This window comes from Gymnoscopelus braueri (genome assembly GCF_963280865.1).
Source record: "Gymnoscopelus braueri genome assembly, chromosome: 20".
In the NCBI taxonomy this organism is placed as follows: domain Eukaryota; kingdom Metazoa; phylum Chordata; class Actinopteri; order Myctophiformes; family Myctophidae; genus Gymnoscopelus; species Gymnoscopelus braueri.
This window is the reverse complement of record NC_137622.1, coordinates 27843068-27855495: the sequence shown is the minus strand read 5'-3', so window position 1 is coordinate 27855495 and position 12428 is coordinate 27843068. Positions and strand designations below refer to the sequence as shown.

General features: G+C 43.5%; 1 protein-coding gene across 1 annotated transcript in view; it reads left to right on the top strand.

Annotated features, from left to right (window-relative positions):
- The window catches only part of htr4 (5-hydroxytryptamine receptor 4), a 172599-nt gene that overhangs the window by 96492 nt on the left and 63679 nt on the right, over nt 1-12428 (top strand). Inside the window, exon 5 of the mRNA XM_080415796.1 lies at nt 10797-10950. Within this exon, the coding sequence (XP_080271922.1) occupies nt 10797-10950 (154 nt within the window). The remainder of the gene's footprint in view (nt 1-10796; nt 10951-12428) is intronic.

Genomic DNA, 12428 nt, shown 5'->3' with positions numbered 1-12428 from the left:
AAACTAAAAAACAACAATAAAACGCTGGCACTGGTGAGTACATTATGAGATTAAACTCTGGCATGGAATGTGTTAATAATTACATCTGCAAAGTAACAAGTAACTAAAGCTGTCATATGCTGTAATTGTAGTAGAGTAGAAGTAACACAAATGGAAAGTAAAGTAAAAGTACCTCAAAATTATACTGTGCTTTGTAAGCACAGTATAATTGGTACTTGAGTAAATGTACATGTACACTTTTCAGCACCATTGAGGAGCCAATGACTGACAGGCTAGGTATCACCAGGTGCACTAATTGCTAGAGTGCAGAGGGACATGGGTTGATATTAATGGTATTAACTCAAAATGTATATATCACACAGCTTAGATTTTTTGATTAAATCGGAGAGTGATGTAAAAAGAATCTGTAGTGTAAAAGTTGCACGTTCATGAAATGTCAATGTATATTGTGTCTTGTGTCTGGGTAGCTCAGTTGGAAGAGCTCTTGACTCTGAACCGCAAGGTCATGGGATCGAATCCTCGCAAAGGCAACACTGCATATGAGTAATCTGGTTCCCTGGTGTATAGAGCATTGTTACAGTGCAGATTGCTCAAAAATCCCAGGAGGAGATAGATTTTAACTGCTTTTCATATAATTCAAAATGGTGGGAGATCTAAAGGTCAGAGGTCAAACGTCAGGCGTGAAAGTTGTTAGGCATGAGGAGACGCATGTGTGTATCGAAGTTTCATTGCTGTAGGTCAAACAGGGCTTGAGTTGTACCTGTTCAAAGTTGGCATTTTCAATTGAGTGCTACAGTGCCACCCTTTGGCCAATGGTTTTGAGTTTCGGGTCTTCGCCGTTTGGCATAGCCCTCTACCATATTGCCGAGTTTCGTAAAAAGTGACCACACGGTTAGGCCAGAACTGCAAAAACGTCGGAAGAAACGGTACAGTTTCAAAGAGGTTTCGAGCCTGATAGGCCTCGAACCCTCAATAATTCCACAACAGATCCCAACTCAAAAACTCTGCTCTAGTTGAGAGGCGAGCCGCGAGAACCTCCTGGGGTAACAGTGTGTATCCACCCTCTCACCTTGTCCTATCCTTGAGCAATATACTGCACATCCTACCTGCTCACTCACTGTACATCACACAGAAATACATTAAAATACACTGCTATTGATGTCAGCGTGGCAATAGCTGCAGCTTGACAAGATTGAAAATGCACTTGAGCATTGACTGTGGTGTCAACGGTAAATCAATACCTCAGGAGCACAGTAATACTTATTCTGTATGCGGGTCAATCTTTAAACGCTGGGATGGTTAAAATAAGAGCTACCTTTTTTGAACTGTACGTGATACAAAATGATTTACTGTACTTCAGGTGAAGTAAAGCTAACAATTGAAATAACAGAGCTTACCGTACCTGTGCCAGTGTGTGTGGATCTCTGTATCAGTGTGTGTGCATCTCTGTGTCAGTGCATGTAATGTAGACCTCTGTGTGTTTGTGAGTGTTTATTTGTGAGTGCTTGTAACACACACAATGCATGTATTTTCATAAGCCCTGTCACGTATGTACGGATGTGGCTCCATGGTGCAGAAAATCCTCAACAATTGTGTGTGTGTGTGTGTGTGTGTCTGTGAATCCCTACTCGCATTATGTGTGTGTGTGTGTGTGTGTGCATGCATGCGCACGTGTATGCATGCGCACGTGTGTGTGTGTGTGTGTGTGTGTGTGTGTGTGTGTGTGTGTGTGTGTGTGTGTGTGTGTGTGTGTGTGTGTGTGTGTGTGTGTGTGTGTGTGTGTGTGTGTGTGTGTGTGTGTGTCAAGGCATAGTGTTACTGCCAGTATCCATACAAAAACAAAAAAACATCTTCCACACTGAATTTGAAATGCAATTCGAATCAATCCCCCTGGAACAACTTGGTGGCTGGCAAACACTGGGAAGTGCCTCGTGCACGCCATGAGTGGGAGAGAGAGAAAGAGAGAGAGGAAGCGAGAAAACTGATACAGATAGAAACTCTGAAAGGAAGGGAAAAAGCAGAGTGAAGGAAACAACAGACGATCACGGAATCGACAGAGACAACAAGTGCACAGCTGCAGGACATAATGTCTCTCTTTCATTCACATTAAAGTGACACACTGCTGAGGGCACTGAATAAATGGAAATGAATTGGAACTAAAAATAAATCCCACAAGCCACTGTGGTGCTGTGATGGACTCCTGAAGCCGCTGTCATACTGTAGCACAGAGACCAGAGAGAAGCAGGCAGGATTAGAGGGACAGGGAAACGTGAGAGAGACCATGAGAGGCACAGAAAGGAGTGGACCAAGGGCGAGTCAGAGAGAGAAAGAGAGAGAGAGAGGGAAAATATGTAGATGGAGAGACAACCAATCTGTGACGTCAATTGGGAGAGACACAGACACTCAGACTCAGATTCTCAGAAGATGGATTTATATATAGAGCTGTGGACTAATGGAGGAAATGGTCTACAGAGAATTACAGATGGGAGCAATTGAATAAGCGCTATCGAGAGAGAAACCCAGTAACGGAACAGGAAATTGTGCTGAATTGGGCAGTAAAATAAATAGTGTCATGACATAATGTTGCACCTGGGGCTATGGGGCTGAGACATGGACCCTCACAGCACAACAGGAAAGGGCCCTGGATGGAATCTATACACAAGAATGCTACGAATGGCACTAGGTGTCACATGGACGGACCACATCAGAAATGTGGACCTCTACACAGGGATCTACCACAGGTCATAGACAAAGTCAGAGAGAGAAGGATGAGGCACTGTAGGGCACTGTGTCAGGCACCCAGAACTACAGGCAAGCAAACTGACACTATTGGAGCCAACCCAGGCCAAAGGCAAGAAGCGCACCACCTACGTAGATGCACAGCTTAGCTAACAACACTGCAGAGCTCAAGACCCTGATGTTAGATAGGAGAGTGTGGAGGGCAGCAATCCAAGAGTCCTGAGTTGATCTTTGTTGTACCACACTCTCGCATCGCATCGCAATGCTGCACCATTAAACCCCCAGGAAAACCTTCATCAAGCCGCATCAAGAAATATGCTGAGATGGGCATTGAAAGAGACAGGGAGTCAAACAGAAGAGAGGAAGAGAAGAGATGTATGGAGGAGAGAGATGCTGTGTGATTTAAATGGGAACTGTAGAATGTAGAGATTAAGAATGTAGGGAGAAAGAGAGAGAGAGAGAGAGAGAGGGGTCTGTAGGAAAGAGAGGACCTGACATACAGATGGTGGTGGATTGTAGAGAAACAGAGCACGCTGAGAAATAGATTTTTAGAGTCACTTTATTGATCCCCCAGGGGAAACTCGAGAGGTGTAAAATTTAGAGGTGCAAAGTGTGAGACAGAGAGCGAGAGTGAAAGACAGAGAGAGAGAGAATGATAGAGAGAGAGGAAGTGGTGGACAAAGAATCGTGATTCTCCATCACAATGAATGATATATAACCTCCCAACAAACAAAACAGAGGGAGTCCAGAAACAATGCAATTGCAAGTACGCACTTATATGTACTTCTAGTCTGACTCTGTTGTATCATTCTTCGACAATCGAAAAAAGTTCTTATTTTTTTCCCATGTGAAAGTGAAGCTTACTGTACAAGCATGTAGTTACAATCAACATCAGTTGGCAGCCACAGAGCACAGCAAAAATACTTTGGCTCAGAGCTGGCCATTTGTTGAAGCCAGCTCTGAGATAAATGAGGGTTCAACAGTATGCTGGAGTAAACATAGAGACAAATGTCTTCTTGGTCCATAGACATGGGTTTTACAACCACACCAGGGGTCAAATGTATCAAACCCTTTGTATGTTTAGGTGTAGAAATCTGTGTACGCACAAAACAGGAAACATTCATGTGTAGTCACTTCGTCATATTCATAAAACTTGACGTAAGCCTATTCCTATGTGTTTTTTCCTGATAAATCTCAATCATCCTGAAATTGTGAGTACGTACATGAGCCTAATATCCCACCGTGTTAACTCCAACATTTAGCCTAACTACATATGTTTAATACAGCTTAAGACGATGAAAGCTATGGCATAAATGACTTATCATTAATAAAACATAACATTGTATGGTTAAGAAGCCAGAACAATTGGAGAAGCCAGCCATCACACACTAATCTGTTCCCTCATAATAAAGTAATCATGGGTTGAGCCAGGACATCAAACATCTGACAGAATCATATGATAAACAATTGGGATGTTTATAGAATGAAAATGCTTTGCCTTAAGTAACGTCATTCTGTGTTGGTGTCCTTATTGCAATCCCTCATGTCATGTATCAACATTTATAAGTGTATTAAAGTATAATTTATAATGGACAGGTGGACAAAGGGCCCAATTACCATAGTACAGCTCCCTTACAAGTAATCGTATTAGTCAATAATTTAAGTCAAATTCCATTATTGACTATCGTCTGAAATTTGACTTCAATACCGAAATGGTGTGTAAGAAAGGTCAACAGCGCCTCTTCTGTTTAAGGAAGCTAGCCAAATTTCAGGTGGATAAGTCATTGATGATTTTATTCTACAGATCTTTCATAGAGTCTGTTATTTCATTTGCTGCCATTTGTTGGTATGGAAACCTTGGCATTAGACAGAAAAATGCCCTTAACAGGGTTGTGAGGGGGGCTAGCAAGATTGTGGGGGTACAATTTAGCTGTCTGAATTTTTATGACCAGCAGGTGCTTAAGAAAGCATCTTCTATTAGGGCAGACAGCTCTCACCCCCTAAATCCTGAATATGAATTCTTGCCTTCCGGCCAAAGGTTAAAGACCCCTGCAGCTAAAAACAATAGGTACAAATTCTCATTTGTACCTACTTCCATTCGTGCCATCAATAATAGCAGCAGGAGGAGGTAGCTATGAGTAGCTATTATTATCTGGATCTTGTGATTATGTCTATGTCTATGTGTGTCTTGTGTATATATGTTTACTGTGTGTTGGAGTTTCTTACTATCTGCTGTAACATAAATTGCCCAGTTTGGGACATAATAAACTTGAACTTGAACTTGAACTTACAAGAAAAATCTCACCTGCAAGGGCACTAGTGGATATTGTTTGAGAAGGTTCAACACTGACACTCGCTGCTACCTGTCAATAGATGATATTTAATTGACCGCTAGTATGATAATTTTGTGCACCAGCCTTGGTGCATTTGCTTCGTATTAGTTTGTATTTTGTACAGTATATCTGGCTGCTTTCGTATCTGTATGGTCATTGTCCCTGGCCTGTTCATTGTCACTTTGGCGCTGAAGCTGGTTATGTGTGCTGTGTGCACACGGATGTCAGTATGAGATTTCTGGTTGGATCTTATGTGCTAAAAGTCTACTGATAGCCTAAAACAGCAGCCAGACTACTTATGCATCACTGTGTAATTATAGTGAAGGTTTAGATACAGTAGATTGCGTTGTGACATGTAGTGAAAGAAAAAAGCTCTAAATAAAATGTGACCCAAATTCACACTTTTACAACTCAGACAGTGCGTGTGCGTGTGCGTGTGCGTGTGCGTGTGCGTGTGCGTGTGCGTGTGTGTGTGTGTGCCGCGCGCGTGTGTGCGAATGCATGCTTTTTTTTATAGATTGCATACAGCACTGTGTACACAGCTGACAGGAATGGTACCATTTTATAAGGTGTCGTTAGTGAGGACCAATTAAGGTTACGACAAGGTTACTTAAGGTCCTTTAAGTAAAAGAGCGTTATGAGTAGAGACTGCTTGTTTACAGCCTGATGATGCGGAGCTGGACATATGTCCATTGGTGAACAGAGTTGGCAGCTTTAATTGTCTTTGATCAGACCTTTAAGCTCACAGTAATTAAACTCATCACTCACCTGAACGACTAAGTGTGATGCAGACAGACAGACAGACAGACAGACAGACAGACAGACAGACAGACAGACAGACAGAAAGACACACTGACACATTAAGGTGATGCAGGGGCACGCGCAAACACAAAAACACACACATGCACCTAATGGTGTCCAGCTGAATCTGATGTGTAACAGAGCAGCTGGCTGTGAGGATGACATGATAATGAGGTTTTGAGTTGTTTGGTCTGTTGATTCATCTGTTCTCAATCACATTTCAACAGGTCTATGTTCTGTTCAGTCTCTACCGCACGCACGCACGCACGCACGCACGCACGCACGCACGCACGCACGCACGCACGCACGCACGCACGCACACACACACACACACACACACACACACACACACACACACTCTTGTAAGTCACTAATTTACTCAGTCAGTCAGAAATTGAAAACAGGCAATAAAGCACTCAGTCCCCCGTGACCTCCAAATGGAGAATGTGAAGTGATATGAAATGAGATATCCTCTCTATTATTTCCTCTCTGTCTCTCTCTCTCTCTCTCTCTCCCCCCCCCCCCCACTCTTTCTCTCTCTCACACACACATGCACACATGCACGCGCACACACGTACATTTATCTCTTTAGCTTTGTCCATTTCATTTCTTAGTTGTTCCCTCTCGATTCCTCTCTATCCCTCTGCACCCCCGGGGCCCCCCTCCCCCTTCTCTGCCTGGCTCTAAGGCTGAGCTGAGCTCTCTTGGGGGAGATGTGGTGACTTAACAGCGGTAGCTTTGAGCAAATGACAGCTGCTGTATATAGCAGAGGGACAGAGTTTTGCTGATGAAAAGACTACATGCACCCTGTGAAAGTAGAGGAGAGCAGTAGCCTGCTGTGACTCTTCTATCACTGTGTTTCTCAAACTGTGTTCTGAAAGGGTCACGCTGACAAAGAACAATTTGAATAGAAATGTGTTGTGTTATTTGATATATTGACAGTAACACCATGAAGGCACATGCTGATATACACACAGCATAGACACACTTGCGTGCACACTGGAGAGGGGGTTAACACAACCAAGTCACATTGAAGATACTAGACCAGTGCCGGCCTACTTGTGAAAGATGAAAGTCAGGAAGGAATCCCTTGTACCCGTTGTCAGAGTATCCGTCTGCCTGTCTTGTTTGTTTCTGTATGTCTGTGTTCCTTATGCCCATATATAGAGGCATGCCAAAATATGGAGTCCAGGCCAGTCTCTGACGTCAATACTGTGACATCATATAGATGACTTCAGGGTACTCCATATACTGTATGGGGATTTGCGGATATTTCTACATATTTCTTTGGAGATCTGATAATCCAACCGACTTCCCACTCGACACATCACTCCCTTCAAGTCAATCAGTCAGGCGGTTCTCGAGACACGCTGGTGACACGCTCACTGAAGAGATTTCATGGATTTATAGATACAGTATATTGAAGATTTGAATGGAGGGAAAAGGGGTGTGCGTGCGTGCGTGCGTGCGTGCGTGCGTGCGTGCGTGCGTGCGTGCGTGCGTGCACACCAGTGCATTTAGCAGCTGAGAGAGCAAGCGAGTGCTTGGTGATAGAGAGATACCGTGATAGAAAGATACCGCATTAAGGTTCAATTCACGCTGACAGAATGTCGCGGTTAGATGAGTCTTATTTGCTAGACAGAGTACAGATGGATCATGCATGGAGGAGAAAGATAAGCAGGAGGTGGAGGAGAGAATCAAAGAAGACATGAGGCACCATTTTCCAAAATTGTCCTAAACAAGAAATGCTTTACAAAATCCTTCTATACCACTGTTTAATGCACCATCTAAGACCATGATTGTAATATGACTTGTATAGGAATACTACTGGACTTACTATAATATACTGTACATACAGTATGTGTGGTTTAGGACTGAGCTTTTAACACAACCTGAAATTAAAATACGCTAAAAATGGAGCGTATTTGATTTCTGTATTGTGAAACAGGAGCTGTGTGCGTCTCAGCCAATCACAGCGATGGGGCGGGTTTGAACCGCACTAGAGCTTTTGGGATTGACAAGTACCATGACCTGCCTCGATGTCGCGTCAATCCGCAAAGTAAAATAAATACATAAAACAAGTTTCTGTTATTGCATTGAATATTTCTTGCCTCAAATGTTTTCTGAAACATATTTCAGTGTACTGTTTAGGTTTTTTGTGCAAATGTGCAGACACAACCCCCCCCCCCCCCCCCCCCAAAACAACAACAAAAAACAATAATTGAGAATGAACATTATTGGTGTTCACCGGGGTGACTGAGGAGAGGTAAGCACTAAGGAAATGAGAGAAATAAAACTTTACAAAAGAGGTGCCGCAGAAGATCAAACAAATGAGGGAATCCTGTATGAGAGGAGAGCAGGGGGAGCACCAGATCTGGATGAGAAAAAGAGAGAGAGATGAAGTTGGCCTCATGATAAATCACTATGTATGCCCATTCCAATTCCTACATGATTCTCCAAATAAAGGGGAAGACAGATTGTTTTTCTTTCATTAGTTATGACATTAGTTCATGTTACATCATTATTGTCAGGGGAATATTGCTGGCACACGCACATACAGTAGGGAACAAGACTCTGCTACGGCAACGATTTATGCTCACAGTCACAATACAACAAAGTATCAGCACTGATAGGAGATTTCATCAGTCTAGAAGCTAGAGGGAATGACAAAAGATGTAAAGAGACAGAAAGAGATGAGCAGTATCAAAGAGACGCGTGTGATCAAACCTAATTCAGGTCAGATATTGTTAGTGTAGTGTGGCCTGATTACACCCATGTCCATTGTCCACACGTTTCAAATCCGACCATGCGGCACGTGTTGGATGCGACCGGGCTCCCTGCGTCAGCCATTGATGCGGCGGGCCTCTACCATCGCTCCGCATGTTGACGAGGACAGATGATTTATGATTTCAAGTGTATCGGAATGCAATTCGATTGTCGCTGAGTCTCAGCACTGGTAGATTTCATTAGTGTCTGCATGGTTTACCGCCCACAGTCTAGAAGCCAGAGTGTGAATGAAAAAATACTTAAAGAGACAGAAGGAGAGGAGCAGTGTCAGAGAGAGACATGGGACTTTTAAACACGTTGTGTGGTCAAAGCCTACTTCACGTCAAATAACTTTAGTGTAGTGTGGCCTGATTACACACATTGTCCACACACTGGTGATGACACATGGCCACTCACTTTGCTACCGCCTGCCTCGGGAGTGGCTCCCAAGTCCACGTCGGACGGCGCGCCTGCCTTGTTTTAAATTATTTTACCGGACACATCAAACTGTCCGGAGTTGGGAGTGTCAGAATGTCAGAATGTCACTTGCGCATTTCAGTGGCCGGGAATACCGGGAACGGCAACAAGTGATGCGACAGAGGAGTGTCGTGGCAAATGCAATGGGTGCTTTTACTACAATCTGAGAATGTGTTGATCAAGGCAGAGGGACGTGTAGATTCTCAGATAAAGAGATAAAGTGATGATGTTAGATTCACAGAGGCAATCAGCACCCCAGCCAGATGTGCCAATATTTGGTGTTGGGGTTGTTCTCTCCTTCACAGTCTCCCTCTCAACTTAATGTCAATTTCAATAAATGAACTCTCCCATTTGGCTTTGTTCTTTCTCTACCTCTTTTGTTTTGGTAAGGAATCAATTCCAATACATTGTTGCCTTTGTTTCCATGGTGAGTCTTGTTCTCTCCACCTCTGATTACAACCACACAGCCCAGCTCCATCCACTGAGGTCATCAGTCAAAGAGGATGTGACTGGTTTGAGCTGTGAAGATGTGCGCACCCGGGTGAGCCCCTCTCCCTCTATCTATGGAATGGCTCGGCCAAGGCCCTGCCCAAAATGCCAATGGCCCCGTCCCATTCTATCCACTTTTCACTTCAGAATTCCCCAGGCTTTCTTTCTGAGAAAGCCCAGGATCCGAGGTTAAGACCCCTACCGATCCCGGCGACCTTTGCTGTGTGTCACTCCCCACCTCTCTCTCCCCATTTCCTGTCAGTCTACTGCCAATAAAGGCAGAAAAAGCCCCAAAAAAGTTAAAAAGAAAAAGAAAAGGCACTGATAAAATGTATGTAAAAGCACTTTACACAGAGGTGGAAAGAGACAGGGCACTAAGGACTGAGAAGGAGAGAGAGAGACTGAGAGGCAAGGAGACAGATGGAGAGGCGAGAGAGGGAGAGAGATACTCAAAGAGAGAGGAGAGAGAAAGGGGTAAGAGAGATAATAAATTGTGCGCACGTGAGAGACAGAGGCAGCTAGGGAGCTAGGGAGCAAGACATTAAGAATAGACAACGAAAATTTCATTTAGGAGATATGAGTCCCTGGTGTAGTAGTCATACTGTTATGGACTCTTAATTAAAATATCATACGATGCCTATCGCTTTGTCATATCTTAATCCCACAGATATATCTCCGGCATATCCAACCAAGGTCATTGGACACACACACACACACACACACACACACACACACACACACACACACACACACACACACACACACACACACACACACACACACACACACACACACACACACACACACACACACACACACACACACACACACACACACACACACACACACACACTTTGAACGTTGTGAGCCCGGAGGCACTAACCCGTGCTGAACTGAACTTTATTCTGTTTGCCTATAAAGAAATGGCTGAGGGTTATTTCTTTAGCCCTAGAGATGCCTCGTTGATAGTGGTTAAACATCAGCACAATTCGGCTACATAATTGCTGATACCGTCAAAAAACAGTCAAATAATGGCCGATATATCAGTCAAGCTCTAGTCGTTATTTCGCTACATGTACTGTAACTATGCTATATCCTGCTGTAAAAGTGCACCATAATAATATGAGTCCTTTGACAGATACGTTACAATAATGACATAATGTAAATAATGTGTGTTGTATCTGTGTACAGGTACTACGCCATCTGCTGCCAGCCGCTGGTATACCGCCAGAAGATGACTCCAATGAGAGTGGCTCTGATGATCGGAGGCTGCTGGGTCATCCCCACCTTCATCTCCTTCCTACCCATAATGCAAGGCTGGAACAGCATAGGAATAGACCATTTGGTGAGCAGTGTGCAACCGTGTGAGAGTGAGTTGTTTTGTGTGTGTGTGTGTGTGTGTGTGTGTGTGTGTGTGTGTGTGTGTGTGTGTGTGTGTGTGTGTGTGTGTGTGTGTGTGTGTGTGTGTGTGTGTGTGTGTGTGTGTGTGTGTGTGTGTGTGTGTGTGTGTGTGCTATGGTCGATGCCTACACCCCTGCCCGACCACTTCGGTCTGTCACCTCGGGGCGACTGATTGCCTCGTCACTCAAGGGTCCTTCTGGCCGATCCACACGGTCACAACTCTTTTCTGTTCTGGCCCCACAGTGGTGGAATGAACTTCCCACTGATGTTAGGACAGCAGAGTCACTGCCCATATTTCGCCGCAGGCTGAAAACTCACCTCTTCAGGAAACACTACCCTTCCTCTCTGCCTGACCTACTTGTTGTTAACTAGTTGTACGAACGCTTGTTTTCTATTGCTGTATTGTTTATTGGATTATTGGATTGTTTATTGGATCTTGTTTAAGTCGATACACTTATTTGTTTTAGCTCATGCTCATTTGATTTAGCTATTTTGTCTCATCTGTTTAAGGAAATAGGTAGCTGATATATTGCACTTTTACCTTAGCGCTAGGTATACTCTTGGTTGCTTGTTTTTGCAGAAAATGCACTAAAGACTTCTGGTGATTAGTAGTTTTCGTTCCCTACCTATGTTGAATGCACTTATTGTAAGTCGCTTTGGATAAAAGCGTCTGCTAAATGACTGTAATGTAATGTAATGTAATGTAATGTGTGTGTGTGTGTGTGTGTGTGAGAGAGAGAGGGAGAGGGGGAGAGAGGGAGAATGTTTATGGGTGAGTTTATTAGGATCCCCATTAGCTGGTACAGTATCTCTTATGTGGACATAAATAAATGATTAAATGTGTGTGTGTGTGTGTGTGTGTGTGTGTGTGCGGGAGGGAGTGTGTGTGTGAGGGGGAGAGAGAGAGAGGGAGAGGGAGAGGGGGAGAGAGAGAGAATGTTTATGGGTGAGTTTATTGAGTTTATTAGGATCCCCATTAGCTCGTGCATAACAACAGCTAATCTTCCCGGGGTCCACACATAACATAAAAACATGACATTCAACAAGAAATTACAGGACAATTACATAAAAAAAATTACAAATGTAAATTTTCCTTCGAACGGTGACTTTCATATCATCCATCATATCTCTGCTGTCCAGCCTGAAACCGCTAACTCCAAAACGCTCATTGTTCAGGAAACGAGAAAACAAAATAGGCTTTAAGTTTTTCAGGAAATGAAGAAAACCTTATATTTTTAAAACAAATCAATACTGCCTCATCAAAGTTGGTATAGTGACTTTATATATTGTCAGATACTTGCATGTGTCATTATATTATCAACACTTTACCCAAATCGCGGGTAAATCAACACTTTACCCAGCGCTAGTGGAGTTAGTAGTTTCAGACGAGCAGAAATCAAGCTGAAATGGAGTTATTGTCCA